Here is a 23,745-nt window from a genome sequence, read left to right on the forward strand (position 1 = left end):
CAGCTTGAAATATAAAATCAATTTTCATCCTTTGTGTCGGTTAATTGGACAGTCTTGGCGAGGGAATCAAGTTTGCGGGTGCACAAAAACAAAATTTATTGGCAATAATAATATTGGAGTCTTTGTGAGAGGAGTAGGGGGGGGGGGGGTTTCATCCACAGTGTGAATGATTTGACTTGAGTTTCGGATTAACTCCCCGCCCCACGGAACGATAAGCGCGAGTATACTAACGCTGGATCAGACGGCGGTACATCTTTAGGCTTTTAGCTGCGGCTTACGCCTGATCAGCCACGGCGGATTCTGTGCCGAGTGAGGATGAACGGGGAGTTATGGCGCCGCGATTGCAGGTTAAACTTTGGACGAGATGTTCGGACCCAACGGGGAGGAGATGAATGAACCGTGGCGAAAGGCGGCAGACGCAGTGGTCTGTGATAATGTGGCCTCGCTGCGACACACACACACACACACACTTGAACGGTATTAAAATTCACATCCAAATCAAATGTTAAACTGCGCAAGTGGGTCACGGAGAGCCCTCCGCTTGAGAGATAAGAGTGCAATTCTCGATGCGTGGCACCGAGGGGGTACAACGGTTTTGACTTTCGTAATTCGGGGAAACCATTAGAAACGGCGCCACATTGAACGCGTGCCAACGGGCTGCCGCACATTATGAGCAGCCAGTCGAAATTCACATATATATATATATATATATATACACAAACACACACATTCCAACTCCCATTAAAATAGCAATAGATGTAAATTCTGTATCTTATTCACGTATGCTCCGCCATCACTGTGGGCTATCTTTGCCTTTCCCCCGCGGGTTTCCACACACACACACACACAATAGGATAAAACATGCAAAATGCTGGAGAATCTCGGTGTGAAACTCCCCTGAGCTCCCATGAATATGCGGACAGGGCTGTGAGAAGAGAAAAAAAAAACAGCAGCAACCACAAAAAAAGGGAATCATCCTCCTGAAGGAATGCAGCTTCAGACGAGAGGCCGAGTCTGCGCCCTGGGACTCATTTGCTCAAAACGGACGCTAATGTCTATTTGATGCACACAATTTTGGACACGAGCAGAGCTCCGACCATTTAGACGCCATCACCGCAGAGAAGCGAGAAGACGTTATTTCCCTCCCGTGAGCAAACACAACATGCATTATTGAGAGCGCTCTGCCATGCCGGCGTCGTCTTCGCGCTGGGAGTGAAGCATGTCAAAACTCATATTTGTCCCAAGCAATGTCTTTATCATTTTTTAAAGTGACAATTTGTAATTAAATTGCAAAATGTGTCTTCGTTGGCCACATCAAATGGTGCGGTGGGCCGTATCTGGGCCCCGAGCCTTGAGTTTAACACCTATGAATAAAATCAGGGGTGCAATTGCCTACGTCACAACATCATCCACAAGGGGAGCTCTTGGACTTTACCCGCCGACGTCACAATGCCAGCGAGTCAATTTCGGTTACCGCAATGTCAAGCACGACGTACGTAACTATGCTTTTAATAAAAATGAGGGACGCCGATAAGATTGTCCGGGAAAAGTCACCTTCGCTTTCATTTTCACAGTGTTGTTGGTCTTAACGTTTTCTATTTGAAGATTTGCGATTGTGACGTAAGCTAAGAATGAAGTATGGACATAAACTTGAAGTGTCAACACACAAAAAGCAATTTTCTTCCTACATATGCTCCACGCCAGGGGAAAACTTGAACTTATGAAGCAGTGCCAGTCCAAATGGTACCGCTGAAAGGATTCAATCAAGCCGCCCTTCAGTGCCTTTGCTGAGCGGCGCTATCACCTCAACGTAACTTTGCATTTCGAGCACCGTCTCAAAGCGAGTCCTCGGCTCGGCCAGCTGAGCCAACGTGAACCGTGACTCACGGGCGCTCATCCGTGGGTCAAACAACCGGCGATGACTCATCGAAGGAAAAAGTTGCATCTATATATATTATATTTATACATAAATAATATTGATATAAATATATATCAATATATCATATATATATATAAATTATATTTAATATTATATATTTATAAATTTAAATTACATTCAATATATATATATACAAATTTAAATTATATTTAATATAAGATTATAAATATGTATATGAATTTAAATTATATTTAATATAATATTATATATATATATATATATATATTTTTTTTTTTTTTAAAACGAAAGCCATCTGTGCAATTTTATCTGAGCACAATAGGGGCCGGGCTCTTTATAGAGTCATTTGTGCGACAGATACAATTATATCCCGTATTCCCACTCTCCTAGACGAAAAATGGAAAGCGGAACAAAAGAGCGAAAATTACCAAAGGAGCTCTATTTTCCCCACTGCACGTGGTCCGACAATACAAATGGGAGTGAAATCCTATCAGATGACAGATAAATGTAAAACCATCCACAGTTCGCTATGGAGCGTGCCTGCTGGAAAAAAAAAAAAGCTACCAGGAATCGTGCATAATCAAGCGCACAACTGCTCTTAGCTGGAGTTGCGTCGTCATAACAGTTGCCATAGTAACCTCTGTCAACTTCCCAATTTCCGTCGAAGCTTTTAGCCATGAGTCTCGGATGATCGAACGTGACGATTCAGCGGAATCACGACCGCGCTAGAGTTTTCACTCGATGTAATAAGTCACAGCCCGGTCACGGCAAAGTGGAAAGTGCCGACACGTTTTACGCTTAAATAAAAGTGACAAAGATGTGCTTACCTGAGACTCAAGGACAGCCGTTCATCTTTGGCCCGAAGCAGATCGCCCACCGAAAAGGTGGCACTGCCAAGGAAACGGCCCTGCATGAACGAGACAGACAACAAAAATGGATACGTCGCATCTGATCATTAATTTTCTCCGCAGTGTTCCGACTCGCCCGGACACAAACAATTTTGCCGCAAGCGTGATGCAGACGCCTCACAAGTGGGTCAAGAAAAGAAGCATGAGGCACCAGCCCATCAATAACCAAGTGGGCTGAGACATATTTAGAGGAAGTTGGAAAAACAAAACACTCGACCATATAAAAAGCCTTGGCCTAATGGTGCCAAGGACGCTGAGCGGTAATTAACAGCAGACACAAAGGTGAATACAAAACAGCCTAATTAAAACATGGCAGCAAGTCCTGACATATTTGGTGAAGAATAAACTGGCTTCTATTCAACAAATCCTTTCCAAATATACAATTGTGCAAGTCATTACAAATAAGCCGCTATTGAGTTTTTCCCAATTAATTAACGCACGAGACGCAACTTCCCCTGCCAATTAAAAAGACAATTGCCAATTAAGTGACTCTTGTCTTGGCAAAATTCTGTCCTCGGCAACAGGGAGTCATTAAATCTCGAAACGGCTGGATGGTGGCATGGTGGAACTTCACCCTGAAGGTAAGAATTATTGATAACGTATTAACGAGGTATGTCAACAAGCTAGCGAAGTAACAAATTAACGTTTTAGCATCTAACTGTGAAGCATATGTAGTTTATTGAGGCAACTTTACACAAGATTGTAATAAAGGTTTCTATTAAATTGCTCCGACATACCAACTTCATTTGTGGTTACTGTGCGCTTTTAACTTTAGATTCCAGCTTGCTTCCTGAAACTTAATGCTCTCCGTGTCTCTCTTGTGCTCAGCAAATGTGCATCAGATAAAAAAAAAAAAAAAAAAAAAAAAAAAACTTGTCCTGCCTGCTGACCTTTTCTTTCAATCATTTCCTCCTTGAGCTTTTTTCCGGCTTCCTTTCAACACACACACGCTTAAGGCTGAAAAAGTGGCCGCACGTAAATAAATGGATGGAAGAAAAAGGTCAGTCAACAACTGTGAAAAGAATAAAAGAGTCTTTGAGGTTTTTCATCAAAGCTACTGATTACTCATACATTTTACTTGCTAGCAAATTATCTAAATATCAAACCAGGAAAACAGCTAACTACATCGCTAGCTAATTATCCCTTTAGCCACTAAGCCAACTAACTAACCATTAAATGAGCTCGTCATTGAGTCACATGGCAAATTAACAACTGCTAAACTAATAACTATTAAGTTAACTAGATATAAATAAATCAGAACTAGCAACAAATCCAAATGGCCACTCAACTAATTTATTATTATTAACTAAAAGAAACAAAAACACTGAGCCACCTAGCAAAGTAAATAGCTAGCTAATTTACTAATTAGCAATTCCTCAACTGGGCAGCTAAGTAAAAAAAAAACATGAGTCACTGACCAAACTTAATAGCTAGCAATTGTACTAACTAGCCATTAAGTGACAAAAAAAATTACTTTTAATGTGTATCCACTGAGTCAAATAGCAAATTAAATGGCTAACTCACTCTGTGGGGTATTTATTAAAAAAATACGATTCAGAAAAACAATGAGAGTGCTTGAGATTTGTGATCATGACGGGTTCTACGTGGTGATTCTAAACAAGCCTTTTGAGAGTGTTTCTCTTCCTGGTGCCAGCCCCAACGTGGCCCCAGCTCAGCCCCACCAGGCCGTAACACTGGAACATTACAGCCCAGCGTAGCCATTACTTACAAGTCCATCTTGGAAATCCATTCGGTGGCATCTTTTTATGGCCGCTCACCGTGAATGCTTTAAAAGTAATGAAGCTCCAGAGACTGTCCCTCACAGGTGGGAGCTTAAAAACGGCCAGACGAGCGGGAAATGAGGAAGATAGAGGCTGAGAGGAGAAACGAAAGGAAGCGTGGAGGAAGACAAATGGCGCTCCGGTGCAGGATCAAGGAGGATTGATTATGATGCTCCCGAGCTCTGCTCCTGATCTATCTCTGCACCTGTGACCAATAGAACACAACTGGTTCCGTTTGAAGGACACAAACACATTTGAAAAGCTAATGCAAGACTGACTAACTAGCATCAAGCCAGTAATTCATCCCACCCACATGAAAATATAAAAAAAAAAATAACCCCTTGCCTCTCGTGAAGGTCATCCTGGACCAAAATATAAAAATGGATGAAAACTACAAGCTTAAATTCGAACTAAGCCCAAGTTCTAACACTTGACAGAAGTTAATGGTCTGACTGGAGATGTATTGATTCCACTCACTACCCGGCCAAACTACCCGTCCATCATCCCTTTTCACCTCATCAGTCTTCTTGTGGAGGACAAGTGTTCAGACGGGGTTAGCGCGTGACTTGAAACAACATCAGAGGCAGCATGTGATTCTTATTTATGAATTATGAGCACATTCATACCAGGAAGTGTCAGCGGCGTTGTCTGTACTAATAAAGCGCCCCTTCCTTCACTGTAAACAAGGACGAGCTGGCTTGGCCTCATTAAGTCGTTAGAAATGTGCGGAAAATGCACATGCAGGCTAACGAGTAATGGTTTGGACAGTGGTGATTAAAAATAAGCTAATGTTGCAGTGGAGAAGAAAGAAGACAACTGTTAACCAGGTGTGTCTCCTTCTGGTGTGCAAGATATGGCCCCAAGGGGGCAGTATAATACAGTCATGCGCACAGATTTTCAGAACAAGGTTTTCTGAGCCCTGATTGGTTGTGATGTCATTTTCAGTCGACAGCAAGTGGCAAAATGGCCGCCCTGAGATGGATAAAAACAGGCGAATTTAGCTGTTTAAATATAAAAACAGCTAAATTATAGCTATAAAAAAATATATATATTTTATATTCCACAAATATAAAATTAATTAGAATGCCGTGTTTAGACAAGCGAGGGCAAAAACAACGTATTAATGTCAAGACGATTTTGGGTTTAACGTCCACTTTAATGTCTGAATTATATTTTACTGGCCCAAAGTTAAAGTCGTTTAAAGTCATTTTTATTTGCTTGTTGCACCATTGTGGCTCCATATATGAAGGTCTGCACTTTTTATAAATGATGTGACAATTAAATGAAAATTATTTTAATTAAGCTAAAGCTCGCGTACCCCCAGGGGTCCGGAGACCCCAGTGTGAGAACCACTAAAATCAACACCATGAGAGTGCAAACAGTATAGAACATTCCATACGTACATATATTGATTTTTTTTTTCATTTTCCACATGAGTCTGCACACGTACAATTAAAACAATAAAAAGGTCCAAGCACGGAGCAAACCGACTTACGGAGATGTTGCACACAAGCCCAGCTGCAGCCACCAAGCCAAAAAGACCATAGAGAGGAGAGGTCACAAGAAAGACAGAGAAAGACACCCTGCAACCCTTTTCCTCTTTTTAAGATAAGCTCCCCGGATTGGTATGCCCTGTGTCGGTCCTCAGCGAGTAAGTCCACATGCCGAGGTCAAGGTAGAAGCAACAGGCACAAAGCGGACGGACGCTCGCAGCAGACGCCTCCGCTGCGAGTGAACGCTAAACCGTTGACGGAGCGAGCGAGAGAGCGAGGAGGGAGGGACGAGCGACGGTGGGACGGCGAGAGGGAGGGATGAAGAGAAGAGGAAGACGAGACGGGCAGGAAGGAAGGCGAGAGACGGAGAGAGAGAGCGAAAGAAGGACACAGGGCGAGTGAAGGGCTTGTGACTCACACGGCGGACAGAAAAAGAATCGCCTGCTACGCCGGTCCACATGGAGGGGCAGTGTGATGTCAATATTTCTATGTTTGTTAACAACCGTAGCAAAGGCGAGGTGATCGGTCGATAATTTTTTTTTTTTTTGTCAACATGGTGTTGCTGTTGGACGGCTAACAAATTGCTTTGGTGCAAAGTTTGCAAAGGCGTGGGTGCAGAGAAAGGACAGAGGAAGGTGGCAGGAACAGCAACACATCAACATGGCAAAAAAATAAATACACAAGAGCCTCCATGATGGAAGTAGAACAGGCACAGCGGCCCGCTGACACAAAAACAACACAATGGGTGACAGCGAGCGAGCTCGGCTTGAACCCCGTCTACGCTGGCATGTTGGATTAGCGAGTAATTCCGTCGGAACAAAGGCTGCGGCCGGCGCGTCGGCCCTTATCACCCCCCGCAGGTACACGACGCAGACGTTGAAACGCATTTCCACAACCACTTAGCAGAACTCAACACTCGAGTTAAAGCTCCCACAATAGACTCAATGCGTTCTTATTGACCATGGCGACAAGACGCTCAAATACTCTTTGAGGTGCCAATGACGCCAAGAATGAGTGGAAACCCACTTAATGGAGCTGGAGTGCATTGAAAACTGGAGAGGCGGCCATGAGAGCGAAAACCTCCAACCGAGGCTGAAAACACCAACTTGACACTTTTGATATCTAACCAATAGTCACGGATAAAAAAAAAATCATTGAAATATTTTCAACGAGGCACTGAAACTGATATTTGTGCATGTGACCAGTTTGATGTTTTTCATCATCTGTATCAACACTTGCTTGTTAATTGAGTTTCTGTTTGGGTATTTATGGTGATTTTTGATGTACGATATTTTCCAGTGTAATCTCTTTGTAGTGAATCAAAGGCGCGGTAAAAATGGAAAGATTGTTCAAATGTGACATAAACGAGGAACAAATGAATGCCTCCTGGGTTTGTGTGAGGCTTTCTTTTTTGGACCGTGGAAAACTTGAATCTTTTCCAGCATTTAGTGCGATTATCGCGTGTTGAATCGTGGAAGCCCGCTTTTAATTGCCGTGACTCAACCCCCCCCCCCCCTTCCCGTCCGCACACTCGAATAATTTGGCGATAACTCTTATCTGGCATCCGATTCCAATACGAGTGCAAATTAGCACGAGGATACACGCGTAAGATAAATTATAAAGCCGACAGCGGGGAACAACAATTGTGGAAGCAGGAGGGGGGGAGCTGGGGGTCAAGTTGTGTTTTTATTAAAAGCTAGATCGATATTTTAATATCACGGCCATATTAAAATCTCGGCATAAATAGCCGTGATGTCGATGCTAAACACATTTTACGACATAATTAGCCTGTTTGCTCAATAATGCGCGTCATGATGCTTATATTTTACTAAATTACGCTAGCTCGAATGCTAACACATAATGCAAAATAGCATTGATGAGCTAATTAGCATCAATATAATCCTTCAAACAACTAATATTAGCAAAGTGATTTCTGAAAATGAGTTTGAGTTTAGATTCTGAGGGAATGCTTTTGATTAAAAAGAAATCTGGTAAAACAAACAAAATAATGCCTTCAAATTTGAGTAAAACAATATAACTGAATTATCTCTTGCCACTCAGAGAAGTCTTTCTCTGACTGATGAGTTTCATAAGATGGTACAGACCAAAATTCCCAGAGGTTCTCAGAGTTGGTGCATCAAAATTGCCGTGACATTTCAAGCACCGTCTCTTGCTCTAACTTGTCATAAATAGCGCAAATGGAACAGTGGAAAGGGTGATAAAAAATATTTTGTTCTGAATTTTGCGGTTAAGGAGAATTTTGTAGGCTTTTTAAATGCTCATCAATGTTTTCTAGAAGAATACACAAAGATGATGACAAATTTGTTAAATTGTTGTTTTGGGCTTTTTGAAGTCATTTCAGCTCATTCACACGTTGCCTTACTCATTACTTCTCCAACTCTTAAATCCACAAGGCCAGAGCCAGTTTCCCTTAGCAACATGAAATTTAATGATCAATAATACAGTAAGCAGGGCCACGAAACAGGTCTTGACAATTCATGTTTTGAAAGCTCCTATTGTAGTTTGAAGTGGTCATGTTTGCATTGTTCAATGTCAAACCAAAACTTGCGTGGTTAGACAATAAAAGACGACGAAGCATCAATAGAGTTTCGATGAGTGCTCAAATGAAAAGAAAATGTTCCCAAAGATTCATTTGTAAGAAAATAAATAAATAAAACAACCTTTTCATATATCCTGAGTAGGTCAAAGCAGGATAAATTCAAAACAATCAGATTACAATGGCGCAAAACCGCTCATGGGATAATCCCCAGATGAATCGGTTTGGTTGCGAAACATTCAAATACGGTCCCTAAAGGGGAAATGTTTCCAAACTGAGGGTCGGGGCCCAAAATAGGCTCCATTAGCAAAATTCATTACGTACAGCAACATATATTTCTTTTAGCAAGGCTGAAAGACTCAGCCTAGGATAGCCGGAAAGCTAATGTATATTTCATTTTCTCTGACTACTTCACTAAATACTCACTCGAGATGACCAGGAGGAACTCCTTTATAGATTCCTCCTCAGACGGGAAGTTGCGAGCAGTGCCGGCGCTGCGTACAATCTACTCAACATGGAACGGCAGGCAAGTTAAATATCTATCTCTGTCTCTTTAGGAGAGGGGCTGAGATGGTGAGACGTTCCCCTGCTTGCCTGTGCCGACATTCTTTAGCTTGTCAGTGCTTGCCTCGAGCACAATGTTAGGGAAAAAGAAACTCAGTAGTGAAGCTGGGGTTGATAGTAAATGTGAACACCCCCCCCCTCCCCAAAATAGTCAAAAGGATGAAAAAAAAAATCTGTGTCTAGGGTGAACAATTTACATATTTTTGCCAATATTGTTTTTGGCAGCCATCTTGGTTTTAGTTTTATTTTGGACGGAAATACTCACTAGAGTTGAAGTCACATTTTAGTCATTTCTCCATGTGAATTTAGGTCAATTAAACCTGACGGCTAGAACGTTTGAGTTTTGTTTTAATGTTAAGAAAAATAATTGATTTGTGTTGATTATTATAATCATGTTGCCATGTTTACAGAATGTGTGCCATTTTGACATGCAGAACAGCAACAGATCGAAAATGCTACAAATGTTTCAGATAGTTACTCAAACATGGGTTACTATGACAACTCACTTGCTGCCTGGCCGCATGGAGACACAAGAATAAAACCCAAGCTAATGAACTGAGCTAGTAGTCAAACGCTAGCAAGTTTAGCTAGCAGCCAGTTTAGTCTTTGACCTAACCTGTGTTTTCATAAACGTCAAACGTCTATTTTCCAGACTATGGATTTTCACAATTAAGAAAATTTGGTCTCTCGTACAAAATTCCCTTAAGAGAGAATTTAGTCTTTAATTAACATAAGACGCATAAACATTGGAAAAATACACATGATCATAGCATTTGTTTTCCAAGCAAACGTGTTTTTGTCAACATAAAAGACGAGCTAATTAACTAATGTGCTAAAAAACCAGCGCCTCTGGCCCTCTCTTACCTGCTTAATTACTCACAACTCGGTTTTCGTAATCAGCAGCATTGAATTGATGTCCATCCAGCCGGATGATGCGAGACCTTTGAGACGCGTATGCGAGGCTACTCTAAGACTATTATGGAAGTCCTTTGACGAGACGAAATAGGAAATCTAATTCCCAGTAGTTAGGAGCGGGCCTCGGCGAAGGATATGGACTCCTGATACCTGGCCGCACGCTCTTCTTCGCCCCATAAACTTTAATGTTAAAAGCCAGTGCAGACTAGGTGATAAAAATCAAGACACCCTTTGTTCTTACTCGGCAAACATGACTTGGCAGCGAGAGCGAAAGACAATAGAGACTCCGTCCAATCCCTGGCTATTGATTCGAATGTCGTTTGTTTTAAAAATAAAAGTTTCTGAGATAAAGTTGTACGACTGCTCCGTCAGCAGATGGGCTGGATCTACATCAATTTATTTTGGGAAAACAGCATATTTTCCAAACAATATAAGCTTCGAGGAACCCAACGAAGAATATATGGGTGTGCCTTGTCTCCTGTGAACAATTACATTTTCCTACTGAGGCATCAAGTTGACTCCCTGACAAAAAAACAAATAAAAAAAAAATCCCACATGAACGGCCACTCTGGAACACAAGCCTTGAAAGCATTTTCCTCTTCATTATGTTTATTGCTTGGGTTCCCGCAAAACCGCAAACCAGCACTGGATGAAAGTGCAAAACACATGTTAACCGTTTTAAAAAGAACTCCAAAGAGTCGTGGCGTATTATTTGGCTGGCTTTTGCTTTTAGTGGGTAACTCTGAAATGGGGAACACCATCAAAAAAAAAAATCTTTCTGGTGAGTGGAGAGGTTATTCCAGTAACCAGGAAGTGTCAGATGCTCAGGCTATTGTGAGCACGTGTGATGGCTCAGTAGCCAAGCGCTATCCTGGCACAGCTCAAAAATGGATGAACCAAAAATCACATTTGGGTAAAAACTGGATTTGGATGACATGTTTTGGAATAGAACTTTTCTGACCCAGCTTGTACATCTCCTGCTTGAAACTGGTGATTCAATTTTTTTTTTTTAAGCCATCCATCATTGTTCAATAGCCATAGATGAAACGGAGGATTCAGATTGCAATTCCGTGTCTTTATATAACCGTGAGGTGATGTCGGCTCACCCCCCCCCCCTCCCCTCAGGCTTTGAGTCTCTCTCTCTCACGTGCACACAGTAATGGTATGCCTGCTCATGCCTGAAGTGCTTGATAGCTCTCTTCTTCTTAAAAAAAAAAAAAAAAAAGTCCACAGGAGCCTACGAAAGTAAACAGCTCGGATCAAACCAACTCCCGGCTGCCTTTGAAGAGTGGGAGACAATTACAGAGATCAATGGTGCAGCTCAGGGCTGGTTAACAGCCCCAACAGCCGGCGATTGATGCCCTATGCCGACGAGGAGAGAGCGACTCGTCTTTGCCTGGCGAGGTGCTGAACGTGCACGCCGGCCCGCCACGCCGAGCTCGGCCCCCGAGCACACCAAAGCGATAAATAACCGTCTGCTAGCTAGAGCGAAAAGTCTCCGGTCGGATGGGATCAAGCTCTTTTCGACTTCACCTCGGGTTGCGTTACGAAATAGCAGCAAGAAAATGATTTTTACGAAAACCGATCGCCCGCCACTTCAATTTGACTGAGGTGCATTCAATGACCATGGACAAAAGAAAATGAAAAAGAACCACCGCCGACAGTTCACGCAAAGCGCCGAAGCACTACTTTCATTGCGTTGCTGTGAGCACAAACAGCTAGAGTTTTTCGGCCAATTAGAGAATAAATGAAAATAAAAAAAATTGATAAATAAATTTGAAAATTAAGAAATAAAAAAAATAACTACATACATAAATAAATAATATAAATAAATAAATATACAACTATAAAAATTACCAAGGTCTAGCATAATGGATGGTCGCGTAAAAATAGTAAATAATGCTGTTTTTTCCGTATTTCTCTTCCCTTCAAATAATTGCTCTTACTGCGTGGGCGTTCCGCTGCCTTCCCTGTGGGATGCCCATAAAGCGATGTTGGCTTTATAAAGCGGCTGTAATGTCAGACCACCTTGACGGCGTAAACAAATTGCAAAGGGAGCGTGCGTGTTTTGCCATCAGCTTTTTTTTTTTTTTTTTTTTGCACGCCGGCCGTATTTAACCAAAGCAGCCTTGCGGCCGTCGGTTGCGACGCCCACACAAGAAAAGAGACTTTGGAGGCCAACTGCGCTTTCTGACACAGCTGGTGTTCACATACACTAGCGCTAGCGCTGTGCGCTAATGAGTCTCAAAGTATATTTTTTGCTAGCCGACAAGCAAAACTAAAATGAAATTGGTCTTTTTGGGGTCTTGATTAACAGGAGCATTATGACTTATTTTCAAACACAAATTAGGTAATGCGACCTTTTTATACACGGAATAAAACCTTGGGATTTATTGAATTTGAACATGTCAATTGTAAAAGTGTTCATTTCGATATTATTAATTATTGGTTGGGGGCAAATGACAAGTACATATTTGCAAAGAAGGCAGAGCATCGCCCTCGGCGATACAAAAACATTGATTGATGTCACTCCAAGGTTTTGGGAAAAATTTACCTCATGGCTTCAGTCATTTGAATAATGATGAGAATTATTTTGGCACAAAAGTGTCAAGTCTGGAAACACAAAGGGCAAATAAGAGCAAATATCAGCTACATGTTTGCTCAGAGGGCAGAGAATTGGGCCTAAGGAAGGTGGCGAGGTGCTATCGGCGCTCAACAGATGCACAAGAGGCGGGAATGGCAAGGGCAATGAGCGCAGGGCTCAACATGTGAGGTGAAAGAGCACGACTCGTTATTGCCCGGAACAGCGGCGAGGCCGACCGTGTCCTAACTGGAGACAGCGGCACGGAAGAAATGACGGAAGTCGAATTTTCTTGAATAGTGTAATCAGAATTATTTGGGCAGGCGATGGGTACATATTTGCTAAGAAGGCGGATAATTGCTCATTAAAGCGTCTGCCAGGATCATGTCCTTAGGTCAAGTGCCAAGCTGAACAGTTGCCATTGTGATTACTTAATAACCAACATCATTTCTAGCTATAAAAGACGACTTTTCATCTAGGTGGTCATTGAGTGGAAGGAACGTGAACTGACGAGTCGACGAAAGGCTACTACGATGAACAACGCAATCAAGTGGTTGATCTTGGCTTTTGCTGTCACTATGCTGATCACAGCTGGTGAGTGTCATTCTATTTCTTTATTTGAAGATATGTCTATTTAGTGAAGAACAACACTTCAAAAAAATGGCTAGATATATCCAGTGAGTTCAGGGTCCTAGCAGCCTGGAGAAAGAAGCTGTTGGCGAGTCTGGTGTTGCGGGAGCGCAGGCTCCTGTACCTCTTCCCAGAGGGCAGAAGGTCAAACAAAGAGTGAGCCGGGTGACTCACATCACTCGCAATCGAGGTTGCCTTGCGGGCGAGATGGGAGGTGTAAATGTCCTTCAGGGAGGGGAGCGAAGCACCAATAATCTTACCAGCCGTATTCACTATGCGCTGCAGGGCCTTCAAGTTCTGCTCAGTGCAGTTACCACCCCAGACAGCGATGCAACTGGTGAGGACGCTCTCAATGGTGCCACGGTAGAATGTAGACAGGACTGCCTGAGGAACACATGCACGCCTGAGCTTCCGCAGGTAGTACAGGCGGCGCTGAGCTTTCTTTGCCAGTGACGCGGTGTTTGCGGAGAGGTCCTCACTGATGTGCACCCCCAGGAACTTGGTGCAGCTCACCCTCTCCACCACAGTACCGTTGATGATCAGCGGCAGATGTTTCGTGTGACCCGGAAGTCAACAACGATTTCCTTGGTCTATATATATATATATATATATATATATATATATATATATATATATATATATATATATATATATATATATATATATTATAAAATGTGTCTCCTTTCTACCACACCACCCTCCCTTCCTCAGGTGACGCTGTGACATGCGCAAGTTGTAAGCCCTATTTTGGAAGGTGTCTTAGACAAACCGTAACATGTCAACCAGGCCAAGTCTGCAAATTCGTACGTGAGTATCTGTATGGTTTCATTTTATATATATTTTTTTATTTTAGAGGGGACTTTGCAATTGTCCAAAAAGAATGATATTTATTAGTTTTTCTGTAAGAGTGATTCTTGCAACCCGATTTCTTAAAGTATAAATATCCGTCACAAAACCACTCACAAACTAAAAGCTTTCCTTGTACTGAGTTTAGAATTTTCCAACACACACTTTTTGAAGAACTGTAAATACAACTCCTCACTGCTTCCACTCCAAACAATAATCACATGTTGTGTTTTCTCTGTCTTAAAGCCTTTTATGGCCGGCACTGTGCGAATCCGTGAATGTGACGACGGACAAACCCCCAATGCAAAATGTCCCGGGACTTCTGCGACATGGAAGGATGTGTGGGGGTTGAAGATTCAACCTATCGTCTTCGTAGTTTAGTTGGAAAGCATTAAAAAATGTTGAAAAAAATAAATAAAAAGTAATCATCAAACGATGACTTTGCTCTTGCATTGTGTTGAACAATTCACCCATCTTGTTGACAAGAGGCCGAAAGCAATCTCAAAATCAAACTCTAAAAGACCGAGGTGATTTGATCGATTGATATTTTCTGGGATTTGGCCTGAGTAGAGACGTCCATGTGACTTTTAGTAACCATTAACAACCATCTCGTTCAAAGCGCAATTAAAACTGGCATCAGTGGCCCCGGTTCATGAATTGCGGACTCCGCACCGAGTCTCTCGTCTTCCCTCAGAGTCGTAAGCACTTCTCACAGGTGTCCCGCAGGGTTCAATGCACGGTCCACCTTTATTTGTATGAAACGTTATGACAACAGAATGACCCTAACGATAACACCTTTGCCCATTTCAATGCTGACCGAAACCTGACTGATCCTCACTTGGGCACATGCTAATAAATATAAATAGGTGCGTAAATATGATGAGTCAATAAGAGCAGCTAATATAAAAGACAACACTTATTAGTAAAATGATCATTGAGTGGCGGCAGTCTTACGGGACTTTTTTGAAACGCGTAAATCTCCATCATAATTATTTGGACGGCTGATGAGTACAGATTTACATGTATAAATACACGGATGATTGGTACATATTTGCTAAGAGGGCAGAGAATTGCTTTCAAGTCAAACTGTTCATTAAAGCCGTATGATCGGCGTCATTTGCAACTTGTTTCAAATCATTTTGGCACAAACTTGGATGAGCGTAAACACGAAGAGCAAATAATGTAAAACCTATAAAAGACGACTCTCCGTCAAGGTGGTCATTGAGGGGCAGGAACGTGAACCGACGAGTCGACGAAAGCCTACTACGATGCACAACGCAATCAAGTGGTTGGTCCTGGCTTTTGCTATCGCCATGCTGATCACAGCCGGTGAGTCGTACGATTAAAAGGGAATAAGTAACTTCCACTCTTGATAGTACAAGAAAATATGACAAATAACAAATGGGAATTCCACAAGGATGAAGCTGTACAATTTCAGTTTGTCTCCTTGTCCTCCCATCCTCAGGTGACGCCGCTATAGGATGCATGAAGTGTCAGGGCTTGCCAGAATGTGTCATGGTGGACTGTCCAGAGGGGCAAGTCTGCAGAAACCTACCATGTGAGTAGCGACATGCGTTTGCGTTTTCTCATTTTATATGGGACTTTGAAATGATCCAAAAAAAAGGATCCTATTAAAACTCCATTTCCAAATTATCGCCACTCTCCTTACTATACACTGTTTTTTTTCCATCCGTGCATGACTGAGGATTGACATCCAGCCATCTGTCTCTGATTGGTTGTTTTTTCACAGATGTGGTGGTTTCTTTAGCTTTAAGAGTCACATGATCACATGTTGTCTTTTCTCGGTCTTCCAGTTACTGGCTTGGTGTGCGCGTGGGACTGAATGTGACAGCAGACAAACCCCCGAAGCAAAGTGCCCCAAAATGGACTTCTGCGACAATCCTTCAATAAGAGCATGGAAGGATTTGGGGGGGGGGGGGTTGAAGATTCAACCTATCTTCTTTGTAGTTTAGTTGGGAAGCATTAAAAAATGTTGAAAAGAAAATCATGATCATCAAATGACTTTGCTCTTGACCATCATCACTCCGCCAAGAACACAATGTGCGACCACGTTCAAAATTTTAAATGTAAATCTCAATCATTTGGGTGGATGAGAAGTACATGTTTGCGAAGAGGGCGGTGGGTATTCATCACGAGATCACATTAGTTCGTGAGCTTAATAAAATTTCGAAAAACAGGTACGCTTATAAATTTGGAGTTGTTCCAGGCAACACCTCAACCGTTGGGTGGAGGGTCTTCTCCCGGACCCGTAAGCAATTCTCACAGGTGTCCCGCAGGGCTCAATGCTCGATCCATCTTTATTTAAATGAAAAGTCATACCAAGAAAATGGTCCATGCTAACTAATCATTTGAATGCTGACTCCGGAATCTATTAAAATCATTTGAGTAGACTAATGAGAACATGCTAAAAAAAATTAAGCTAAATATGTCAAATCTGTAAATACGTTGTGTAAACAAGATCAACGAATATAAGCGAGAACACTTTCAGCCAAGTGATCATTGAGTGGAAGAAGCCTCAAGTGACAAGTCGACGACAAGCTACCGTGGTGAACGACGCAATGAAGTGGTTGCTCTTGGCTTTCAGCATCGCCGTGCTGCTCACCGCCGGTGAGTGTCATATCAAGAGTACATAGCTTTGACTTGAACTTCTCTTCGAGGAAATGCTTATTTAATTCCAAAATCCTATAATTTGTTTTTTTTTCAACTCACGCGTTCCCCCCCCCCCCCTTCAGGTGAAACACTGGAATGCTATACGTGTGAACTTGGGCCTGATTGGGAATGTACACCTTATCTCAATACATGTCACAAAGACCAGGTCTGCGCTTACAGATCCGATCAGCGTGAGTAGCCGTGCAATGTTGTATCATGTTTTTTAAGGTGGACTACTTCTTTTGAAAAATCTTATTGGGATTCACAACAATGCATTGGAAAAATAAAATTAAAAAAAATTCTGTGCTGACTTCGAAACATGACAGATTGTTTCTGTTGCTTTCTCTGTCTTGCAGATGGCATACTTCAGAAATGCATGGATGAATCCTTGTGCAAAGAACACATTGAAGGCACTTCTCCCAATGCAATGTGCTGTGGCTCGGACGGTTGCAACATTTACAAATAAGAGTTGGGGGTTCAAATGATCTACTCTGTAGCTTAGTTGATTTGGGAAAGCATAAAAAAAGTTTTAAAAAAAAGTGTTTTTTCCCCCCTTTAGTTTAATGATTTGGGAAAGCAATAAAAAAAACTGAAAAAAAAATGTTTTTCTCTTGATGAACTTGAACTATGTTGAACATGAAAATTTAGAGCAGAATACAGTGTGTAAAAACTGCATTGAATCTTAATTTTTGGTAGCATATAATTAGAATGTGTTAAACAGAAGGATGAGATAGTTTGGGCGACCGAATGAATTCAACTTGTACCCGGCGCAAAGTTGCTGACAGCTGGCATGTTCTTGAATTCGTGTGATTAGCTATGGAAAATACGCGCGCACGTCAGAACAAACGGCCTCGCCACTTTCCGCTCGTCTCTCAAAGGAAAGGATTAAACTGCAGAAAGCCACAGGAAGCTGGGCAGAAAGACGGGGATTTTCCCTCAACCGCTTTTCTTTCTTCATAAAAAAAATATCATAATAATATTAGGAGGGGGGGGGGGGGGGAGTTATTTTTCAAGAGAAAGCGATCACCAAATGATTCCCGAGCGCGGCACCGCTGCTGCTCACTGCTCCCCTCTCCCCCAGGGGATGGATTAAAATCACATGGGGATGGGTTAAATGCAGAGGACAAATTTCACCACACCCAGATGTGTGTGTGACGATGATCATTGGGACTTTAACTTTACAGTCAACCCAAGCGTCTAATTCAGCCAAGAGCCACTCATTCATTTGGTTGGTAATCTCTGTCAGCGGGGGCGGGGCTTTAGGATATTTGATTCTTTATTTATTTATTTAATGTATGTATTTATTTTTGAAGTGGACATTTTAGTGTCTTCGGAGGTTGGGTCCAGGGCAATAAATAGTTAAGCCCCTCCCCCCTGGCGTGATACACAAGCCACTCCTGCCACACCGACATTCATCCAAGAACAAGGCGGCGTCCGTCGGTGCCAAAAAGTGTCAAGCCGCGGCCGCCGCCGCCGCCCTTTCTCACGTCAGCGTTATTGACAGGCCGGGATTAACCGACGCGGCGATTTCCATACTTCAGCAGTTTATAATTGGGAACTCCGGAGCAGCGGTGGCCCGATCAAACGGATTTGCTACTCCCACCTTGAAAACAAGGCAGAGGGAAAACGTGAAGACTCACATCTATCACTTACAAGGCTAAAACACCTCTTGAGAGATTCTGTTTTTCTGGATGTTTATTTACTCAAAAAAAAAAAAGGAATATAATCATGTTAGCATAATTGGACAGGAAATTTTGACTTGGCAAGATATTTTCACGTTGTGAAGTTTGCAACTACCTTTTTGCTTATGTGGTGGAAAACTACAAGATACACATGACGAATCTTTCTTTCTTTACACAAGTATCTCTACTTCAAGGTGAGGCTATTTTTCCACTTCTGTCGCCGCACAACAACCGAGTCGGAGAGCTTGGGCTGCACCCGAAAGGTCGGCCGGCGCCGGCTCGAGCCCCTCCCGAGTCGCCAAAAAAAAAAGCAAAAGCTTGATGGAAAGCGCCGCGGTTCTGCATGGATGACGCTCTTGACAAGAGTGAGAGCAGCGAGAGAGAAACGGCCCCCAAAACTCGGCGGCGTGAAATATAGGGATTATTTTAAAATGACGGGGCTAATATGGGGCTAAGGGAAAAAATAAATCTATCCAGCGGTGCGAGAGCCAGGTGTTTAAGAGTCGGGGATCTCGACCGTACTTTTAGGAAAGTTGTTGAAAGAACCGTGCTCAACTTGAATTATGTTTAGTTCTACTGAGCAAGGTGTCCTTCATCGTTAACAATTTTTGTGAAAGAATAACGGAACTCATTTTTATAGTCGTATTTATTTATTTATATTTATTTTTATTTTATTTTCAATCATTAAATGTCATATTTCATATTATATTTACAATAGTATAATATATATACAATATTATATTGATATTTAAAAACATTTTAATCGTCGTATTTATTTATTTAAGTACTATGTATGTATTTATTTTTATTTTCAATAATTAAACATGTGATATTTCATATTATATTTACAATATTATAATATACATTATATTGATACAATATTTTAAAAAAATATATATTTATAATGACAATAAAGTCAATTCTGACTTACGCTAGCAGTTATTATAAGCCTTGTTTTGGGAGGATGAATTGTCATTGGACCTCCCGGCACGAACCTGCGAGGAACCTGAGCGTCAGGAAATACGAAAACGAGCGTGTCCACAAACGTTGAGTCATTTAGCCTGCCGCTAAATGTAGAAGAGCCTCCAGTGGGGACTGACAAGGGCGGATAAGACGTGAGACTCAGGAAGGAGGTGGAGAAACAACGGAGGCTGGATGCGGCGCCGAGCTCACATGGGTGTTGTTGCGCATGAATATTCAATGGCGCCTAAGAATACACCATTGTGCTCTTGTTATGAAGGCAACTTCAGCAAAAGGAGACGGTGAGCTACTCGCGCTAATATAATCATTGCGGTAGACAGGTAAACGACTGGGCACATCGATAAACAGCAGATGGCTGGACGTAACGCAGACATGTGCTTGGCCCTTTTTTTTTTAAATTTTAATCGTTACCACAATTCCGTTATTCAACAGGAGGACATTTTAACGGTCTGTTGGCCATTTTGTTTTGCTTATCATGTAATGAAAAATGGACACGCTCCAACGGTACTCGCTCCGATGGGCATGTGGATTTTTTTTTTTAAATATATATGAACGAACGAGGCATGTAAAGCATAGCGCCATCTGTTTGTAATATAAAATACATGTCCACAAGTTGCTTTTTTTTTTCGTTTCAGACTACGACGGCAAAAAAATGTGTTCCACGAGGCCTAACGGTGATTCATTCCGCTTTGCGGTCCTCTAATGGAGTCCTTACTCACCATAAAGCTTATGAATGTTTCATTGTGACTTATGGCAAATGAAGATTTCGCCGCCTGGGGACGGACGGAGATGCTCCGTTTTTATCGGGAACGCTCGCAACGTCTGTCGGAAAACGTGCGAATGCGAAGTCCTGGCCGAGCCTTGGAGGATTTCCGCTCTTGTACTTTTTGATATTGCCACTGACGTGTCCCGGCTGATGTCCTCCGGGGGAGGCGCATCCTTTTCAAAACGCAAGGCAAGAGGTCTCAGAGTGACTCGTATGAATTATGGAAGTCGTGACTCGCGACCTTTTTAAACCTTTGAATCTGTCGGATGCATTCCGACATGATGCAATTGGACGCAAGAAAAAGAAAAAAAACACGTGAGAGCTATTGTTTGGAATAATAAAGATGGAAGTGTCCTGTCATCGTACATCATACATTGGAAAACGAGAAGTGGGGGCTTAAATAGTGTAGATATCAAAAGTCTACACACCCCTACTCAAATTGAAAAACATTTTATACCATTAATGTGACCATTAGGATGTATGCTCAGTTTAAAGAGGGGATATAATCGAGATAATGTGGCTGCATAAGTTTGCACACCCCTACTCAAATTGAAAGAGACAAAACTTTTTATGCCATGAATGTGACCAATAATATGGATCCTAAGTTCAAAGAGGGGCGATAACAGAGATAATGCAGTTGCATAAGTGTGCACACCCACTTAGAATTGGGGATTTGGTTGTGTTGGAAATCACATTCCAACTCCCGTGAATAGAAGTCAATGCCTTGATTGAGAAAATATGTTTTGGATAACATTGCTCCACTTACCTGTACATTCACTCCATCACAGGTGATGACAGAACATTGCACATATTCATTAATTACAATTTGGGTCATGATGTAATCATCGCCCCAACATCCTGACACTTATTTTCCCCCATGCTGCCCCACTTCATCACTTTCAACTCCGCCAGTCAATAACAAACATAAGAGTTTACTTACGGCTTCCTGGCACTTGTCTTTTACATCATACACTGTCAGCTTGACGAACGTTTCTGGGGTGGCGGGACAGTCCGAGGGGAAGGTCACCCCGGTTAAAAAGCACGGGTCCTTGTTTGCCTGTCAAAACAAAAACACAACGTGGGTGACAATTCCGCGTGCACGATCGCGCGCCCCCCCGGAGCGCAACATGCTGATGAACAGGCAGGAAGCCAAACGGGAGCCGCACAACGAGCGGGAGCCTTTTGGCAGGAGGAGCGAGCCAACAGCTGGGATCAGTCGTTCCTCAACAGAAGGAGATAGAGACGTTCCCGGGGGGGGGCTCCGAGGGGCGTTGGCATGGAGGCCAGGAAGCAAAATGTTGACAAGTACATCGCTATGCCGGAGCCAAAGCATCCACGGCGTTTGGTCTTTAAACGCACCGCAGGGCTCAAACACTGGACATCATCTCTTTGACAGCTGTTTGGATATTAGTCTGCGGGGGGGTAATTTTGGAACACTCCGCCAAATAGAATATTTTAAATCTGATGTTTAAAAAAAAAACAATAACAATAACTCCTGGCCCAGCGTCGATATAAATTGCAACAGATGTTCTTCTTGGCTACTCGGACTATTTCAATCATAGAAACGAACAGAAAGATTTGTGATGAGGAATAAATCAACCACACCACACACACAGAGACAAATGAACATTTATAAGCAAAAATAAAACTGCTATCCCAGTGTGGATTTGAATTACAGCAGAAAGCAAAGGCGGGGTTTTTTTTTTCTGGTTTAGCCATTTTGAATCTATTTGACTAATTCAAAGCACTTTCGTGTTTACATTTGAGCTTCCTCTTCCTCCTCCGCCGGGCGTCTCCGGCCGGCGATCCTCTCGGGATGTTTCTTTACTAATGACTCACATTTAAACAGACTGGCGGACAAATCCGTAGAAAGTCTGGTCACACCCTTGAAAGTAAAAAAAAAAATGAAATGCAAAAGTTGGCTGACACATTTGAGATGATGTGCCATCGGGACGTAACACCGAGTGTGTTGGTACTTGACCTTGCGGCGAGCACTTGGCTCAACACCCTCGCATTTGGAAGCCGTTCAAACTGTTTGTCGTCGTACATCAACGACGGCGAGAAGCAGCGGAGGCCCGCCTTGACATTTATGTGAACATTTCCATTTATTTGCTCAATCCCCCTCGGATGGCGCGAGAGGTGACGTTCGAATACTTTCGGACAACTTTTAATGGATTCGTTCGTGGCCTCGGGAGCCCGAGCAAGTTTTTACGGAAATTGATTTACTAGCTTTCATGCGTGTTATTAATGATAGCCGCCACATTGCACAATAGATAGGCACGGTAGAAATTGGCAACTCTCAGCACAACACACACACACACACACACACCGTTAGAATCTGGCACCCTCAATAGATCTCATTCAAGCTTACCAGCATGCTTGGGAGACTCGGCCGGGTGCGACTCTCCTTAGTGGTGCTGATGGGCTGAGATGAGCTCAAGTGCTAACTCCGACAGACGCACACACAAACGCTAACAAACACACACGCGCGCCCGCACTCGATGCTTTTTGGCCATTTAAGGTCAGAGACCTCTGCGGAATGGCCAATTTGGGCTATTTAGAGTGTGTGTGTATACGTTTGTGTGTTCGATAATTATGAGAGGCCAAGGGAGGGACTAAAACGGTTGTGCACACACACACAGACACACACACATAGATATATACAAGGGAGAGGGCAAGGCATGAAAGGCCATTTTATCTCCTGGCCTGATGTCAAATCTTTTCCCCTTTCCTGTGGTGTGCAAATGTGATTTTCCCGCAGACGTATTAGCGGGCTCGCTGGCAGCACTTCCCGACGCTAATGCATTCTCGGTTATGCAATGCGGCCGGCGAAGAGTGTGCGCGCGCGTGTAAAACGCAGGAAATTGATGCAAATGTGCAAAAAGCTAACAAGGGTGAGTACAAGCGGATCAAATAGAAATGTTACACTTTGGGGCTGGTGAGCACTTTGACATTTGAGATATATTACACTTCCATTACAAAGTGCTTCAGAGAAAACAGACGCGGAGACGTGCTTTGCATAGATGAAAGCCGACTTTTGATTTGACATAATTCGAGAAAAAATGCCTAATTGTAACTGTAAAATAGGAAATAAAACTTATGTTTGTAAACGGCACCAGACTCATCAGTACGGCACTGATATTTGTCATTCTAAGCAAAGAATACTCATGACTGACTTCAGACTTACCTGAAAGTTGAAGTCTTGACTTAGTTCTGATTTGCTCATATCTAAGTGTAACTGACCCCCCCCCCACCTCTTTAAACAGCTGCAACAAAAGAACATTCATGCCCCCCCCAACTAAGTCGATTAAACCCCTGTTAGGTTCCCATTTGACCGAGCCCAGCCTGGTGATAAATGGAGAAGACACCTGGCACGTTCCATCATTGATCTTCCAAATGAAAGCTTCACATCACGCAGTGAGCAGGTCGCATAATACATCGATCGCGCCCCAGCCGGTCGTCCGTTCGTGTGTG

General features: G+C 42.6%; 1 protein-coding gene and 1 long non-coding RNA gene across 19 annotated transcripts in view; one reads left to right on the forward strand and one right to left on the reverse strand.

Moving 5' to 3' along the window:
• Window positions 1–23,745, reverse strand: part of inpp4b (inositol polyphosphate-4-phosphatase type II B) — a 79,602-nt gene that overhangs the window by 35,428 nt on the left and 20,429 nt on the right. For 9 of the 17 annotated variants that reach the window (XR_015858081.1, XM_088374103.1, XM_088374102.1 and 6 more), the window contains 2 exons: window positions 21,212–21,328; window positions 2,725–2,804 (listed from right to left, as the gene is read on the reverse strand). Coding sequence is in view for 11 of the 17 variants with exons in the window: in XM_088374103.1 (XP_088230229.1) it covers window positions 2,725–2,804; window positions 21,212–21,328 (197 nt within the window). In the remaining 6 variants the exon portion in view is untranslated. Of the gene's footprint in view, window positions 1–2,724; window positions 2,805–3,695; window positions 3,841–4,534; window positions 4,792–6,081; window positions 6,327–9,062; window positions 9,205–21,211; window positions 21,329–22,031; window positions 22,157–22,642; window positions 22,807–23,458; window positions 23,499–23,745 lie in introns of those variants that run through there. The other 8 variants (XM_088374104.1, XM_088374106.1, XM_088374114.1 and 5 more) reach the window with 8 other exon arrangements.
• Window positions 3,639–14,605, forward strand: LOC148399720 (uncharacterized). Of its 2 annotated transcripts, none has more exons than XR_015858082.1 (4): window positions 3,639–3,805; window positions 13,176–13,290; window positions 14,038–14,133; window positions 14,419–14,605. It is a non-coding gene; the product is annotated as an uncharacterized LOC148399720 (long non-coding RNA). The 2 variants fall into 2 exon arrangements; XR_015858083.1 differs by lacking the exon at window positions 3,639–3,805 and adding an exon at window positions 6,392–6,939.

The sequence above is a fragment of the Syngnathus floridae genome, chromosome 4 (assembly GCF_059516105.1).
Source record: "Syngnathus floridae isolate MCC-2025c chromosome 4, RoL_Sflo_1.0, whole genome shotgun sequence".
Lineage (NCBI taxonomy): Eukaryota > Metazoa > Chordata > Actinopteri > Syngnathiformes > Syngnathidae > Syngnathus > Syngnathus floridae.